General features: G+C 36.1%; 1 protein-coding gene across 1 annotated transcript in view; it reads left to right on the top strand.

Annotated features, from left to right (window-relative positions):
• Positions 1 to 17,873, top strand: part of ASCC3 (activating signal cointegrator 1 complex subunit 3) — a 234,016-nt gene that overhangs the window by 123,443 nt on the left and 92,700 nt on the right. The window contains exons 17-21 of the mRNA XM_007421586.4: positions 10,148 to 10,267; positions 12,716 to 12,880; positions 13,652 to 13,738; positions 16,137 to 16,313; positions 17,031 to 17,256. Of these exons, the coding sequence (XP_007421648.2) occupies positions 10,148 to 10,267; positions 12,716 to 12,880; positions 13,652 to 13,738; positions 16,137 to 16,313; positions 17,031 to 17,256 (775 nt within the window). The remainder of the gene's footprint in view (positions 1 to 10,147; positions 10,268 to 12,715; positions 12,881 to 13,651; positions 13,739 to 16,136; positions 16,314 to 17,030; positions 17,257 to 17,873) is intronic.

Raw genomic sequence — 17,873 nt, 5'->3', positions numbered from 1 at the left:
ATATTCAGATCTATAAATTGTAACTATTTCATAAACTGTTTTGCATGGGTATGCTGTGACACTGGTAACATATTAAGCAAGAAATGTAATGCTTCATAAGGTGCAGTATTTTAAAGCATGTGATACATTGTCCCAATACTACTTTCTGTGAAATTATGCATATTTCTTAAATCAAGAAATAATACTGAAAGTGTTCTGTGAATAATGCTAAAATGAGTATAAGTTATTCAACATATCAAGAGACCTGACTCTTCATAATCTGTTGTGTTCTTTGTAAGAGTTTGGCTTTGAAGACCACATGATTTGAAAAAACAATCCTTTCCCTCATTTTTTAAAATCAGGAAAGTGCAGAATGGGGACAGAATGTTCTTGTCTTCTGGGATAAAATAAGGTACCATAGCTGGAATACTGTTGCTTTTCCAGAACTAAACGCCATGAATCACTTCCAATTTACTTAAGGTACACTTCTTGACAGCCCCTTGAAGAGCTGACCTAAGAGAAAAATGGAATGTTATAGTATTCCCTGGAACTTTCTGTCCCCTTGAACCATTTTGTGCATCGCTAATTCTGAGCAAGGCTTCACTGGTAGAAAAGTATTTGATTGTCATGGATCAATGTCTACCCCAGAAAGCCCAAATTTAGAAGTGCAGGACTCCCTGCAGGAGTAATTAGCACAGCATTCCAGAAATGGAACAGAGGCAGATTTGGCCTAAAGTCCCTCTCTTGTCCTGATGGGCCCAAGGATTTGGCACTTTGGAAAAAAGTGGTCTGATGCTGAAACAGCTAATTTAGTCGTGTGGGTTTTGATGGGAGATAATTTAAATCTGTCTGTCTCTTTATCCATCTGTCTATCTGTCCATCCTGAGGCATCTGAGTCTTCTGGAGAATGGGGCCAATTTAATACTTTGAGAAGTGGTGTTTTCGTGCCAGTGGACTTTGCAAAGGGACTCTTTTAATTTAATAATAATAATAATAATAATAATAATAATAATAATAATAATAATAATTTGACACAGTATGGTATGAAGTCAGGTAGAAATGGTGTTAGTTTAAAGAATTGTAAGAAGCTGCAAGACTCAGATCCCAACGAAAGCACTTCCCATTGAAACCGTTTAAGGCTCAAAGAAGAATTCATTTATTGAGACTAGTGTACAGTCCTAGGCATTGCTGAGACTAAAGAGCCTGCGCCTGCCAAACCCAGTTTTACCCCCTTTTCCTTCACCTCCCCCCTTGATATCCCATAACCGTTCTTGCGCATGCCCCTGGGTTTCTCCTGGTCTCACGCTGGTACGACCTTGGGCCTTCCTGGAAAACAGATAACAATCCATTTGCGCCTGACGGTTTACCTTCCATCTCTCCACCCCCCCACTTCTCTTGTAATGGCAGAAACGAACCAAGCAAGCTAGCGGGATAGGTTAATTGATTGCGAGGCTTCTGACATGAATCAGCTTGCCCTTAATCTGAAACATTTGGGAATGAGAGTGAGTTGGGGGCCAATTTGCCATGTTTTCATCACAGGTTATGTTCTCAATGGCTGTTTGTATATAATATAGGTGCACAAAGGTTTTAAACCCCTAGTTGCCAGAGGAATATTTTCAAAAGACACATACCTGATTCAATAACCTTCCACTGTGAAACAATAGAAATTATACATTGTTTTGTAAATAAAACATTATTTCAGCATATTTCTTACACATTTTTATCATGCAAGAAGAAATTCATGTAGTTCATTTACCAAATTCATTTTCACAGTTTGTGATTATAGGTGTTGCCTTACTTGGCTTTAAAAGAGAATTAAAGAAATATGCTAACTATATACTGTAAGAATTAGTACAGTTCTGAATACCAGTTGCTGGGAACAATTGAAGGAGAGGATCATTATATTTATATCCTGATCGTTAGATTTTTAAGTGTATATGGCTGTGCCTGGTAGGAAATAGAACAATAAAGTAGATAGGGCCACTGTTATGTCCATTTTCATTATGGACAGCTTTGATGCAGAGATAGCTATTAAGTAAAATCCTCAAAATTGCTTGAGGAGACAACTCATACAGTATATGAGTTGCTCACCTTTTCTTTGCCTCCTCAAGTATCCCCTGAAAAATTTCTCCAAACTGGAAGGTTGAGCAGGGAGACCCTACAAAATACTGGATAGCATATGTTACCAGAATGAAGTTGAAGAGAACCATTGAAACTGCACAGAAGGATTTTGCACTGCTTGCACTAAGCTATTGATTTCATTGGTTTACTTCTTTCAATGAAGCCTGGTAAAACACTTATTTGAATTGTTGGGTGGATCTCCCTGAGACTCACAGGAATTTTTGTTTGGACGTGACGAATGTAGGGACTAAGGAAAGGAAGACGGAATGAGAGATAACCATTGTTCATCCTGGTTTCTAGTCTTATTTTATTTATTTTATTTATTTGTATATCAAATTTGTCAGCACCCATCTCTTTAAAAAGCAACTCTGGGCAGTTTACAAAAGAAATAAAATAAATTAAAATACAATATAAAACAATCTTATATAAGTAATAAATAAATTCCAAGGAATGATAAAATTGGTGAATGTTGGATTTCACCATTCATTTTAATCACTCCCATTTTAGTCCAGTTTAATCATTCCTTTTCACCTACTGTCCAGGAAAATAATGTAATTTTAGAAGCAATAACAGAGAACTAAACAGAAAAGAAAGACAGCTATGCTTGTTTTAAAGTTCTCTTTTCATTTTGAACATAGATATTTATATGTGTTGATTAGAATGCTGCCCATAGGGAAACAGTTTGGTTTCATTTCTGATTTCCTATTTCTTTCTATTTTATAGAGGAAAGACTATGAAAACTAATTTTTCTTTGGCCTTCCCAAAATGCAATTTTGTTTTTTGAAAAAGTTTAATTGTGGTTGAAAAGATCTAGTGCATGGTAAGCATAAAATTAATCTTCAGTGGTCAAGAACTGTGCCAGTTCTGACAACTGAGGGTCAACGCTGAAGTGTATTAATGATTTCAAATAAACTTATGTTAGTGAAAATAGCAAGGCATCTCTGCTAGTGCTACTTAAAATGCCGAAAAGCAAAAGCGTGAAGCCCTGACAGGGCCATGAAACTATATTTTTTTATGTACTCTGGAACACTGGACATGACTTTTCCTGCTGACATAATAAGCCATGAAAGATCGGTATTTACTTGATTACAGAAAATCAATTGTAAGTCAGTTTTTCATTTCCCTGGGTTGTAACTCAGTCATTTATCTCTTTCAGATCAGATCTTCATATAAATATCTTCCTTTTTTGCTTAACTAGCTTTTGCAATGATGTGAGGAAAAAAAGGCTTTGGAGTCTTCCTGGGGAATAGGCTTAAGGTTATGTTTTGTGTGCAACGCTGCTTGAGAAAGAAGAAATGAAACATACAATCAGTATTCAATTTTAAAGCAGTTAAAATGACGTTGACCGAATATAGTTCATTCCATTGATCCACATTAATATTACCGTTTGGTAGGGAAACTTTGGAATGGCTCTGGAGTTTGCATCTGAGTTTTTTTGTCGTGGAGGGTTCGTGCAGCCCTGAGGCCTCCAGATATACATCCCTGCAAGAGATGTTCCACTCAAATTGGATGGAATTCAGATTGCAAAGCAGTTCCTGATGGATTGCTCCAATGGAACTAGCATTGCCACAAGTGGGAATACTTGCGTGGGAAAAATAAGAACAGAAAGAGTTGAGAGAAGAAAACTGAGTGTAAATGGTGAACCTAAAGCTGAGTGCTAGATCGTTAACTAAGATTGAAGTTAGATCTTGGAAGAAGGAAACATTGAAGACTAATACTATAGAAGAAGAGTGAAGAGGAGAACAGCAGTGTCCATGGTGGGGGGATAGAGATTCAAAGAAAAGAAAATGGCAGATACGGTGTTATACTATGAGCCCGGGCCCTTTGTATGTGTGCATGTACAAAAGGGCCAGGGCGTGCATTGCAACACTGCTTCTGCCATCTTACTTTTTTGACACACATGTACAACCAGTGGACACTGATTTGGGATAATGTATTCCCTAGCTTGGCTTCCTGCAGATCTATTAGACTGCTGATCCCATAATTTATAGCCAGTATGACATTGAACATGACAGTTCAACCCTGACCCATCTGGAAGATAGCCTGGTTGATATAGTCTCTTTATGAATTGGATATACAGACAGTAGAAAGGCAGAAATTACCTTAAGTTGTAGGAAGATTGAAGTTAAACATTTAAGTTTGAAATACAGCAACTGGGATCTGCAACAAAATGGTACAGTATTTAGCATTTATGTCCAAGTTGGAATCTTTCCATGCCATTCTGTTTCCACTGACCATATTTTCCCTTTCTAGACTGTTCTGAAGTTTTACCTCCTTTTGGTTTCTTTTCTTCTGAGCTGTTTTTGTATTTTTACAAATTGGATTTTCCCCAGCCGCTTAATAATTTGGGCATGGCATCTTTATGGCTCCATGTGAGCTGGCACTTGGGAAATTGAGATTGCTATTAATATGCACTATAATTCATCAGTGCAGTAAGCACTTAACAATAGTTATGGATTCTGCCTGTGAAACCTGATCTTTAAACCAAAATGGATGCTCTAGTGTGTGACCATGCACACAAATATTTTCCAAAGTGTGTGTGTATGTGTGTGTACACACACATAAAAACACTAGTTCAAATATAGTCACCTTGAAGCAATTTACAAATTTTTAAAAAAGATAAAATGATTAAATACTGTGCAGTATGATAAACACATTAAAAGGATGGAAAGGAAAGGAAAAACATATCCTTCACATTTATCTAGGGAAGATCTGTGTAAAGAGATAATTCAGTAGGGATCTAAAAGTCAAAATAATAGGTATCTTACAGTTTTGAATGGGTAGGGATTCCAAAAAGCAGGTACCACTCTAGAGATTATCTGCTTGCAGATATAAACAGATACCCAGGTATTGAAGAGAAGCTGTGCATCATTTGCCTTGAACTAAAACTCTCACAACTCATCTTTTGGAAACTACATTTTCTTTGTTGTGCTTAGGAATACCACTTGCTCTGGAGTTAAGCTGTCATCCTGGGAAATTTAGTTTAGAATGAGACATGGAAGAACATTGATTTGATTAGACATGAATGGATTGTTGTGGTTCAGCCATGCAAGTGGCTTGGCAGGAACAGAGATGTTATCTTGCGACTAGGAATTGTCCCAGACTCTGGGCAGGGATCAGGATTAATACCTGTATGCCTGAATCATCATTTATGATAACAGTAGATAAAATGGGCATCAAATGCCATTGAGACAATGAATGGAAGAATGGAAAGAAGCAGTAGATCGAAAATGTGAGGTTACAATCTGTAGTGTTGCATTTATTACTTGAGATAACATGGAGGATGGATCCAACTCTCCTCTATGGCACCTAGGTCCAAAGATGATGATTTAAAAACAATAAGAGCATAGGAGATTGCTTAGTTGGGATATAAGATGTTAAAGCAGCTGGTATGTACGTGTTGGAGAAAAGAAATGGCCATTCAGCATTCCAAAGCAAGCAATCTGGGAAGACTAAAAAGGCTGATAGGACACTTGAGAAAAGAATTGATGCTGTGTCAGTTTAAAACAAATACTTTACCTTCTGTGCAATCTGATTTTTTTCCCCTCAAAAATAAAAATTTAGACTGGAACCTTTGTATATACATAGAATATAGCTCTTGTCTTTGTCAAGGTTTCTTTCATTATGGTGTTCTCTCAGCTTAGCTCATGTAAAGTTATTCTTAACTATGTACCTTTGCTGATACATGTGTGTGAATAGTTCAGCACATGGGGAAAATATTTGCATAAAGGCATATTTCAGTGTTTTAGATTTGTCATTATAATGACAAATATATGAAATATTAGGAAGATGTTATTTTTCTCTAGAGCACTTTTGGTCATTAACTGACTATATTCTATTTTATTTTATGTTGCATAACTTCCATTGAATATTATCATTTGAAATGTCATGGTCCCTATATTCATTGATCTCCATTTGTAGGTAAAAAAAACAACAACAGGTATACACTAAATCAAATTAACTTTGCACAGAGAAAAACCAAAGAAGAAAAACTCTTTGGGCAGATTTTACTAGCACCAGCTGATGTATCTGTTTGAAGGTTATGTATGGGTGAACCAATCAGAAGACTGTATATGTATTGGTGGAGGGAGGAGTTAAAGTGCATTCTCTGTTTTGGATACATTTTCTTTATTTGCAAGTTATTTACCTAAATTTATTTATTTATTCATTACACTTACATAGCATATAAATAGCATATTCAGTATATATATATATATATTTTTTTTTAAATCTGCGCTCAGTCGTTACCGACTCTGCAGTGACTGCTTGGACAAGTCCTTTTGCAGTTTTCAAGGCAATTGTTTCAGAAGTGGTTTGCCACAGCCTCCTTCCTAGAGCAGAGCCCAGCTGGCGAGCGCAGGAGGCGGGGTTTCCGTTGCTTTCGCGCCCTTTTCAGGCGCACGCGGTTTTTCGCGCTTACCGGCAACTGCTCCCGACTCCTTTTTTGCAAGGCGCCGCCAGCATTTTTCCTCCCACCGGAGTGAGAGTACCCATTTATCTACTCAGGTGAGTTTTCAAACTGTTGGGTTTACAGGAACTGGGGAGGAAACAGGAGCTCACCCTGCTAACGCGAAGGCTGGACTCGAACCGCTGAAGCATTGACCATTTCTGGCCGGCAACTTTCAGCGTCATTAAGCCGCTGCACCACCGCGTCCATATATATATATATATATATATATATATATATATATATATATATATATTAATTGAAATACTGTATGTTGCAGCCCAGGTTAAGTAACTTTGCCTTGAAGTAGGAGTAGGGAACCTGGACCTCCAGATGTTGTTGAACTAAACTCCCTCTAACCCCAATTAGCATAGTTAGTGGGAAGGGATGCTGGAAACTATGACTGAGCAATATCTGTAAGAGCTCTGAGTTTCTCACCTGCACCTTAGGTGCTCAGTTGATTTGATGGCTAAATTGAGAATCTCAAGGAACTATGCAGAATAAACAAAAATCCATGTTATTCTGTTATTGATAAAAACCTGGCGCAGTAAGTCTCCTGAAGGCTGATTTTCAGACTTCAAAAAATTATGCAGCTGTGGCAGTAGTTTATAGATCAGAGAAGTATGCAAGTTCCCAGCTCAAGGAACAACCTAACTAGAATCCCTGGATATATATTTCAGTAAATCCTTCCCCCAGCCCTTGTAGTTTGCAATAGTCGTGCTTGCAGTCGTATGTGTCTGGAATTTTCTTAAAGGATAACACAAAATATCTTTCAAGTTGAGCTCAACTCCTGGTGACTTCATAGACATCTCCGTACAGTTATGTTTGGCCACGTTATGGGCTTGCCATTGCCTTCTAAGATGTTTTCCAACTCCTTATTCTAGCCTAATTAATTTCAGTTTACTTTTTCTCACTCTACTACAAAATTCTTCAAAGCTGAAGAAATCATTCATGCTGAAACGGACACCAGGTGGCAGCAAATCTTCAGAAGTAATTTTTGCTTAGGGGCTCCATCAGCATTGAGTGTGGACTGTAACAGTAGCATTGCATTGTCTAACATCTTTAAAATAGTTGTTTTCTGATAGTTTTGTTGACATTAATATCCCCAACATGATTCTGGTTTTTTGGCTTGCTTGCACATGAATATTTGCACATATGTGTGTTTGTGTGTGTCTCTGTGTGTGTATCTATCGATCTACCTACCTACCTACCTACCTTAAGGCGGTGAACATACCTGATACTCTTGCCTCCTGTAGTGGTATTATGTAAAAGATGAGGTTCAAACATTTCTATTTCAACACAGAATGGGTAGGTATGTGCACGAAACATGAGAAGAAATTTAACAAATTGTGTACTATAATAGCCAAGTTACCTTTTCTCTCTCTTTTAATTAAGTTGCACTCATTTTGTATAGATGTGTGCTATGTGGCCTTATTCAGTTATCAAATTTATATTTGACTTTTCACTTCCATGATAATACAGTGATGCAATTTGCTTCAAATAAATAAATCAATATATGAATGGAGTTGCTTTCTCTAATGGCAGTAGGATCATTTTCTGATATGTGATGGTTCAAATAATACATTTAACAACTTCATATCATCCTGTAACAGCTTAAAAGGTTGTAGAACATGTTATTTAGGATAAGATGGAAAACTTGGGGTATCAAAATAGATGGGGATATGTAATAGGAGCTTAAAATCTTATAAAATGCGTAGGAAACCAGAGCCAAGGTTCATGGCTGATACAAGTAAACATGGAAAGAAGACTAAGAAAGAATTAATTTGTGGGCTTTGGGAACAGGGAAGTACTATTGACATGTGGCATAGTTCCACTCTACTGTGAGGTTTCATGGTGCCAGAATATTAAATTTAGCTAATTTGTTGGATAGCATTTCTGAGTAATGAGGATTGATTCAGGGATTCTAAATGCATTTTTCTAGTCAATGTGAAAGAAATTCAGATAAAATAACGTGTTTAAATGTAAATTTCAAAGTAGAATCCGTTTTTTTAGATATTAAAGACTGTTTATACAACAGTCCCATTGTTTGTTTACTTTTTACTTAACTCCTTTTCACCCTCTGAATCCCCATTTGTTCTTGCAGGGGAATAAAAAGTAAATTCTTGAATCAAAATTGACTTTGGGCATGTCCTGGATATGTCCTTATAGTTTTATTAGTAACAATATAAAACTTATCTTTTAACTTCTCTTCTTTGGGGCTTTTCTTTATTTACTTGCTGACTTGCTCACCCACTTACTTACTTACTTACCCAGTCTAGCCCTGGTCTTCCTCTTGGCCCTGATATATTCTGTTCATCTGCCTCCAAGTAATAACCAGGCTCATCTCTACTTAGCTTTTGGAGGTCAGCTAAGGTCAGCTAGATACTGTGGGAGAAGGTGGGGACCCCTTACCTGCTGGAGCAGATTTTAAAAATGCATCAGGGTCTATATAATTAGGAATGGCAATTACCCCTCTTCTTCCTTTCAGGAAGAAGTTTTGTCAACAGCAAAGAGTCACTGAAGTCCATTCTTGGAATTTTTAAAATTAACTTTGTACTTTGTGTGTTGTTATTTTACCATTATTCTACCTGAACTCATTGATCTTTCTTTCCATAATTAAATGCATTTCTAGAATTGTAGATTTTCCAGTGTGTTGTGTTGTGTTGTGTTGTGTTGTGTTTTGTTTTGTTTTGTTTTATTGATTGATTGATTGATTGATTATGTGGCATCAATTCATTGTCAATGCTTAGCGACCACATAGATAGTTAGTGCACTATAGCACAAGATTATCAAAGTGGAAGTGCCATTTAGGCTTTTCTGCGGGCCCCAACTAATTCTACCCTTTGTGAGATATTCCAGCAAGTCAGATTTCAGATTTAGTGGTATTATACTTTATCAAATATAACAGCTTGGATAGATGGCAGTTCCCTATTGAAGTAGCCTGCCTGCCTGCCTGCCTGCATTCCAGAAATACTCTCAGAATGTCATTTGGTCTGTCTCAAGTCAGATATAACATTTCATTCTGAAAGAATCCTTTTATGAATGCAACTCCCATGAAGAAGAACTTGTTTTGTTTATGAAATGGATTGTTAAAATTTTGCCCAATATACAGAATACAGTATCCTGCAGGTGTTCAGGATAGTTGAGCAAACATATTCCATCACAGTAATTACAAAATGGAGAATCTGTTTTCTGAAGTGAATATAAAGTGATGCTCTGAGAAGTGCTCGACTTTGGGGATTAGAAAAAATATAATCCTTCAGCAGAAAACTGAAGGTGGAAGGCTTCTCAGCCAAGCAGCAAATAAGGGAAAGAAATATACGTATGTTCCCTCTACCCAGTCCAATATCACACAATTGTCCACCCTTTCCATATTTTACTTATGTTTTACCCTTATTTCAAGAAAAATGGTGGACTAAAGAATATATTTTGTTCTAAAAGTACATTTCAACCACTTCATTGGTTAACTTTTCAGTGTTTCGCTATAATACTCTACTGGAATATTCAGTCCTGCTCATATAAAACTTGGAGCATTATAAATCTTATTTCATTTTAACTCTTTAACATGAAAATTTGTTTTTATTTTTTTCCCATTTGCAGATTGCTCTTGGAACAGTGACAAATGTTGAGGAAGCAGTAAAGTGGATAAGTTACACTTACCTTTATGTACGGATGAGAGCAAACCCATTAGTATATGGCATCAGTCACAAAGCTTATCAGGTAGAAAATGTGCAGAAAACTCAACTTGCTTTCTGGTTCTGTAATCCTTTCCTGATGGGAGATTAAATATTTACCCTTATTGGTTTTCCTGAGATCAGCAACTCCTCTGTGTTTTGAAAATATTCAGAGTACAACATGGAAAAGAGCATCCTTGGTTATTTTTCTGGGGCATCGTGACAGATGAAGTTTTCAATAGTTTGGCTAAATATATGGAACACGATCAAATTAGTCATATTTATATATCCTATGTGCAGTTTTTGTTTATCCGTGTCTGCCAGCTTTTTAGTGTTAAACGTAAGGTTTACATTAAAATGAAATATAAATACCACAGCCATAATAGTCTGTCATGAAACATAGGTAGAATAGGTATTCATACATGCCCAGCGTTCAAACAAAAAGGACTAAAATGAACACTCAAAGTTCCTCATGCAGTCCTAAATATGTAAGGTTTAGCATGTAAGCACTGCTGAAAATATCACTCTTTCACATTATGAAGAGAAATAGCCCCCTTCATTTTAGAGTGACCAGGCACATTGAGGAAAGTCAGTGAGTGCATGCCTGCTAAGCCTTCATTCATTCATTCATTCGAACAGAGAGTGAAAGAAAGACTGACTGACTGACTGACTGTCCGACCGACCGACCGACTGCGTAGTGGTCATAGAAAAAGCCATAAATTATCAATCCCCAAACTAAACGCCAGTTCTGCCATGAATTGATTTGATTTGGTACTCTTAAGGGAGTGACTTCCTACCTTCAACCTCTCAGACTGTGATACTGGGCAATCTTGATTGCAAAAAGAAATGAATGAATGCAGATGTTTTGAAACATAAAAAAAATGATATCATGCTAAAATTATTTTTAGTTTCTTTTCTCTCTGTTTGGCCTCAGGAAGTTTATTTGTAAATTACATTGATTTCACTTGATGCTATTTTCTTCCTGGGATATTTTCCTTATTAGTTTCTTCTGCTGTTTATGGTGAGGCAGTTAAATAAGAAATTCTTAGAAGAGAATTGTAACTTCTGCTCAAGTCCTAAAAACTTTGTTTTAATTTGCATCCCATTTTAATTTTAAAAAAAAATTCTGCTAAACCTGCACTTTCTCTCCTTTTGTTGCTGTTACTCATTTTTTATATTCTAAGTAGGCTTATAATTCACAGATATTGAAAATAGTATTAAAATGTGTTAGCATAAAGACTGTTAATTTTAGTTAATATTATCAGATGCTTATTATTGTTTGTTCTTGCTACCATGTACAGGTATAAAAGCCATTTTCTCACAATTGTATTGGAGCTTATTAAGCCAAAATGTGCATGGGCCTTTAGCTTTTACAGGCAGGAGCTTTATATAAGCTATGATTAAACAGAAAAAGTATCTTAATTTTTCTAACTTAGCTGCCTGTTTTGAAAGAAGTCAAGATATTGAAGATATAATTACGAGTTGGTTTAAGATCCTGGGTTGTTCTAAAGGCAGTAACTATGGCTTCCAAAACCACACAGAATGGAAAACGTATGTAAAGCAAGCAGGTTTATAATCACAGGTCTACTAAATGAGCTGAAAATAAGAGAAAAACCTTGTGCATATCTCAGCTTAGAAGCCAAAGTATGACTACCCAAATCCTACTAAAAATTCTGGAAGAATATATTCATATATTAATTTGCCACTAAAGCTAGATCAAACAGGTATTCATATAAAATTAAAATAGTGCTCCCTAGATGGATTTTATATTATGTTATATTAAATGCTATTCTTTTTTGGGGGGGGACACTTAAATCTGTTCTAAGGTGATAATAAGACTTCTAGAAGCCCAAACTGTACAGAGGGGAGCTAAATATTACAGCTTTTTTACTGTATCCATGAGCACCACAGAGAGAAAAGGAATATGAGTTATATAATCTGAAGTTTTAGTGTTAACATTTAGCATGGAAGATGCAGACCTTGTGGTAATTGCCTCTAATTGTAACTAGTGAATTCATGGAGACAGGGCATTCCCATCTCTACCAGAAATGAATAAACAGCAAATAAAGATTCCCTACCTCACCATTTCACAAGGGTGGATTCACTCTTAAAGAGAAAGCCTAAACCCCAGTATCTTCTGGAAATACAGAGTTAGGACCATAAGGCACTAGTCCTCGGAATCACCTATAATTCTACCCTTTTTTTCTTAATTTACCTTGAGGATTCCATATCTCTTTTCAGGCTCCACAGGTAGGGTATTCTAAATGTTATGCCACCATAAGAGGATTGAACTAACTTAACAAATATTTTAAGTATTCCCAATCGACAGTTTATCCTAATCAACTAATTCAACAATAAAATCCACTAAAATGTGCCCATCGTTATGTGTTTTGCTGAAGCAGAGGAAAAAATTAAGACCACAAGGGGAGATATATTTACCTTCTCTCCTATACATCCACTCATCCATAACATGGAGTGCCTGATTGTATTTTAGATGGATCCAAGTTTAGAGAAGCACAGAGAACAGTTAGTGATTGAAGTCGGCCGAAAACTGGATAGAGCCCGGATGATTCGGTTTGAAGAGAGAACTGGATTTTTTTCTTCAACTGATTTAGGCAGAATTGCAAGCCACTACTACATTAAATATAATACAATTGAGGTAACATTCTCTATAATTTGTTATATTATGAAACAAAAGCATGGCATTATATTTAACAACATTTTTATCTTTGTTTAGGTAATAATTTTTAACTCTGTGCCTTAACATGCTCTTAAACTGCAGTGCAGAGAAAGTGATTGCACATCTACATTAATAGTTCACATTTTATAATAAAGGAGGATTTTAAAATCGCAAGAATAATTTCATAAAAATGCAACTTATAGGAAGCGTTTATATTCTTAAAACATCTGTTATAGTATTTACCTACATACAAGGAGTACGCATGCACCTTTGAACTTGTAATGCACCTCTAAAAGTGATGGTATTTATTTTTCTGAATTTCAGAGACATTCTGTGAATCTTATTTGAGTTTTGTTTATTTTTCAATGGACTTTAAATCCATTCATTGTTGTCCTGGTAATTGAATCAATTTGCATTTCAATAAGGGTAGCTTAAATTTATTTTAAATGCCAACCATGTTGGCTGTTAAATTTATTTTTAATGCCAACTATGTTGGCTGTTATTTTTTCCAGATAAAAACCGTCTGGATTTCAGTGTCATAGCAGAGTTCAATATGACATTTTAAATTATAGAATATGAAAGCTGCTTTTTTTTTTCAAAGTTAAAAATAGTGTATTTTTTTGTGGTGAAAATTGCTACTTACAGTATAATTTGTTCCTTTCTATCTTTATTTAATGTCTACTGGGTGGAAGGGAGTTTTATTTCTAAGTTATGTTTTAAACAGCAGACTGAAGCTTCTTGGTTTTGCAGACTTTCAATGAACTGTTCGATGCTCATAAAACAGAAGGTGACATTCTTGCTATTGTATCTAAAGCCGAAGAATTTGAACAAATCAAGGTTAGAATGTTTCATAATTCTTTTTTAAAAGCTTTTTTGTGAGTGCCCTGAAAGAGCCTTATATAGTTTGTCTTGATGTGTTTTTAGTCAGAGATGCAGTTTTCTGAAAAAATCTGAATCAAAATATTTCTGGAAAATGTTCCTATGCAAATATTGTTCTAATGAACATGCTTATCTCAATGGTGGTCTCACTTAAATTTCTGCAGCTTCTTCAGCTGCTTTTCCCTTCTCCTTTTTCTCAGGTGCTGGAACCAGTCAGGTAGAGCCATGAAGTCCCTGCTTCTTAGTTCTTTAGAAAAATCACTTGCAAGGCAAACATACAGCTTTGAAGCAACCAAACTTGCTTGAAGATGGAAAATTTTTCATTTTTCATTTTTTTTTCAGTCTGAATCTCTGTTTTCAGTGAAATATAGAAACAGAGTTTATGATTTCCTGAAGTTGTTACATTTTTGCATTAAGCCCATCTAGACATGCTTTATACACATGGAGGCCTGTATATGTTGGGTACAGTAATTTAGCACTGAATTAAGCCAGCTACATATAGTATATATGTACACACACACATATCACTCTCATGAAATATATAAGGGATGTTCATGATATTGTAATGAATACCAGAGTCTGCATTAGCAGTCTGCAGAAGATTGATCTTTAAATAAAGTTTAATACCTAAAAACCATAGGACACAGTTGCATCAGTTTTTTGCTTATTTTTCTGAAGGTTTGCTTGAAGGGAGCAGCAAGGACCAAAACTCATCTACTGGGCATATTTAATTGGTAGGGTTTTGGCAGCATGCCTGCCTTAGAGGTACAAATCCAGCAAAAAAAAATCTACTTTATTAATATTCACTGGATTTGTGGCTATGCTGCTTATTTCCTCTTGCATGAATAATAACTAACATTGCCAAAAACAAAAATATTGTTCCAGTACTCCAAATCAGCAGAACTTATATTTAAACATGCCCTAAAACTCCCTGCTAGGGTACAACAAAGCTGAGGGGAAATGTTAAACACTAACTTGATCACAAGCCACAAAGGAAAAACTCAGTTGCAGCTTGAAACTCTCAAAGCAACACAACTGAAAATTATCACATTTTGCTCCAGGTTTGGAACTGTCAAAAGGGTCATTTCAAGCTTGAACTTTTTTGATTTTGGAATGTTTTTATAAACCAAATATTTTAATTGCAGAAAGTCTTTTTCCCAATCTAAGAAAAAAAATCTGTATTAAATTTGGTTTTAATTCACTAAAGTTTGAATTAAATTGTATCAACAATTAGTATAACCCAAAGTATTACAAATAAATATCTTCTGACAGTATTTTAAGAAGTGAAGAATGGGGTAGGGGTCCCTTGCGTTGACCTAGTAAGAGTATGGGACTTCATTGACTAGTTTTGCTTGGTTTAGAGTTAACAGCCACTGCAGCCTCCCGAATCTGTTTTGAAATGGGATACATGGTCTGACCAATAGGCAATGAGATTCTCCTTTTTAATAGACAAAATTGACAAGATAGAAGGATAGGATAGCTGTTTCTGATCAGGCCACTGATTGACATGATTGGCCATTGATTTTTTTTTCATACCAGAGCTAACAACATGTGCCAACATACAAAGTCCAATCATTCAGTTGCTAACAAAATTGAGTCCCTTTTAAGTAAGAAAGATGGGGAATGATTGAGAATCCTGAAAATGGTTCAAATTATTTATTGTGAGTTTTCTTCTTAGCTTTCATATTGCATAAATGGTCAGTGCTTGATGGAAATGGCCTTCAGGTGATTCCCATCAAGTGCAAACATGTGCCTTCTTTAAATAAGTTTTAGGCTAATGATCTTTCAGGAAATCAAAGAATATGTAAATTCATTGCTGTTTTGCAAGTAAGAATGAGAAATTGAAATACTATGCATTATTCAAACTGTAGATATGAATATATCTTTACTTGTATTAAGACTTAATCTTATTAACAGTGAAAGCCTTAATATCGTGAATCATAGTACTTCAGAGTTTTGAGCTAAAAACATAATATGCCCCGTGCAAACTACAATTTTAATGAATGCATTTAAAGTTAATTCAAGTTTGCCCTAATCCAGAAAGACTAGAGGTCAGATAAAAAGGGAAATCTTATCAGGTGAAGGATGGTATGGTCAAAAGATTTAATTTGTGAGGCACATTTTTATCTGTCAATGGCAATCTTAATAAAAGGTGATGCATAATGAAATATAATTGTGTCATTATTAAGATTGTTTCAATTAGGCTCCATTAAGTACAGTGCTGGGAGACTTGTTTTTCAGAAACTGTAGAATGTTTAAAAACACATTTATTGAGAGATAATTGACATTTAATTTGCATGTGGAAGATTTAACAAGTTGCACCAGCCTTTTCAAAGTCCACTAATTTGTATTTCAGGTGAGAGAAGAAGAAATAGAAGAGCTGGAAGCCTTGCTGAGCAATTTCTGTGAACTTCCTGCACCTGGTGGTGTGGAGAACAGTTACGGGAAAATAAATATCCTTCTGCAAACATACGTTAGCCGAGGAGAGATGGATAGCTTTTCCCTAATTTCAGATTCTGCTTATGTTGCACAGGTAAAACTTATTTGTTTCTTCTATCAATGACTTACCTAAGATACACAGAAAACCAGAAGTCTGTGTGTTTAAGCCCATATTCAATTGTCAAGCAATTTAGAATTGGAAACTGGGAATAGTATTTTTGTTTTAAAAACTGTAGCTTTCCAGCTTCAAATCCACAGAGGATCTTTCTCACACTGACTCTGTGTCCCAAAGAATTCTTGTCTGTCTGTAATGAAATCCGTAAGTGCTGCAGAGGGCTATGGAGTACATTCCCATAATTCAGGAAACCTGCTGGTTCTGACTGTTGTTAAATAGGAATAAGAGTTATAGTATATACCCAACAATTCTCAGTGGCTACCCAGATTATTTTGTTGGTTTGCAAAGAGTATTTTTGGAATCCTTTTTCTGTTTTAAAGTGATGTACAAAGACAAAAAAGACATTAATGAACAAATAGAAACAAAATTATTGTTATATGCTGCCAAAAAAAAGAAGAATTCTCTAGTGCCAGCTAGCATCTGAAAATGCCATGCAAAACAAAGTTGGTTCCAGCTAGTGTTGGAAAATGTGAAACTCCCAGTTACATCTTTCTGTAGGACTTTTCACAATGTGAGTTCTGTAACAGAGAAAGTCCCAAATACCAGCTATCGTTGTGACTTTCTGAGTTAAGCCAGTGAACATCGTGGCAGTGGAATAGATGTAACACAGTGTGCTACCAATGTTTTATTTGGCAGAATGCTGCACGCATTGTTCGAGCTCTTTTTGAAATATCCCTTCGTAAGCGTTGGCCTGCAATGACATACCGACTGCTAAATCTCAGCAAGGTTATCGACAAGCGACTGTGGGGTTGGGTCAGCCCTTTGCGGCAGTTCTCTGTCCTGCCACCACCAGTCCTCACCAAGCTGGAACAAAAGAATCTCACAATTGATAAGTTGAAGGACATGAGGAAAGATGAAATAGGTAAGATGCAAGGGGTGGCAGGGGAAATAAATGCATCTCAATATTTTACACTCTGTTCCTCTTGCTGCTCCCCTGTAGAGCCAACATCTAGGGGTTCAGAAGCTGAAAAGATACTTCTCTGGCACAATGCCCTGAACCTAAATTGTAGTGAACTAACACCCACAAGCATACTACTTTATGCTTAAGGATGTAGGAATGTCTTAATCTGACTGTTGGCTCATCTAGTTTAGTACTATATATACACCGACCAGCTCCATCTGGAGATACCAACTGCTGCCCTTTCCCTGCATGTGAACCTTAATAAAATGTAATGTTAATTTATTTTAATACTTTCCATTTTATTTATAAAACTCCCTGTTCTGTCCAAGCTCAGAATAAAAGCTTTTGGCATAAACATTCAAAGCTGTTGACACCATTCATATCCCCCTTTTCTTTTGTAACCTATTAGGGGCCCCTAGCTGAATCCTTTGCATCTAGAATATTCCAGGCTTCAAATCTCGAGTTCAAAATCTGGCGGCTGAGATCTGCCTGAGACTTTGGACAATTGCCAACTATAGACAGTCCTGGAGTAGAGGGACCAGTGGTCATTGTTTTCGGTCTGATTGCTTCCTTGCCCA

Source organism: Python bivittatus, unplaced genomic scaffold, assembly GCF_059951505.1.
Source record: "Python bivittatus isolate LINGU-HERP-01145 unplaced genomic scaffold, Pbiv_v1 ctg000020_np1212, whole genome shotgun sequence".
Taxonomy (NCBI): Eukaryota; Metazoa; Chordata; class Lepidosauria; order Squamata; family Pythonidae; genus Python; species Python bivittatus.
The sequence above is the reverse complement of the archived record's forward strand: the minus strand, read 5'-3'. Positions and strand labels throughout refer to the sequence as shown.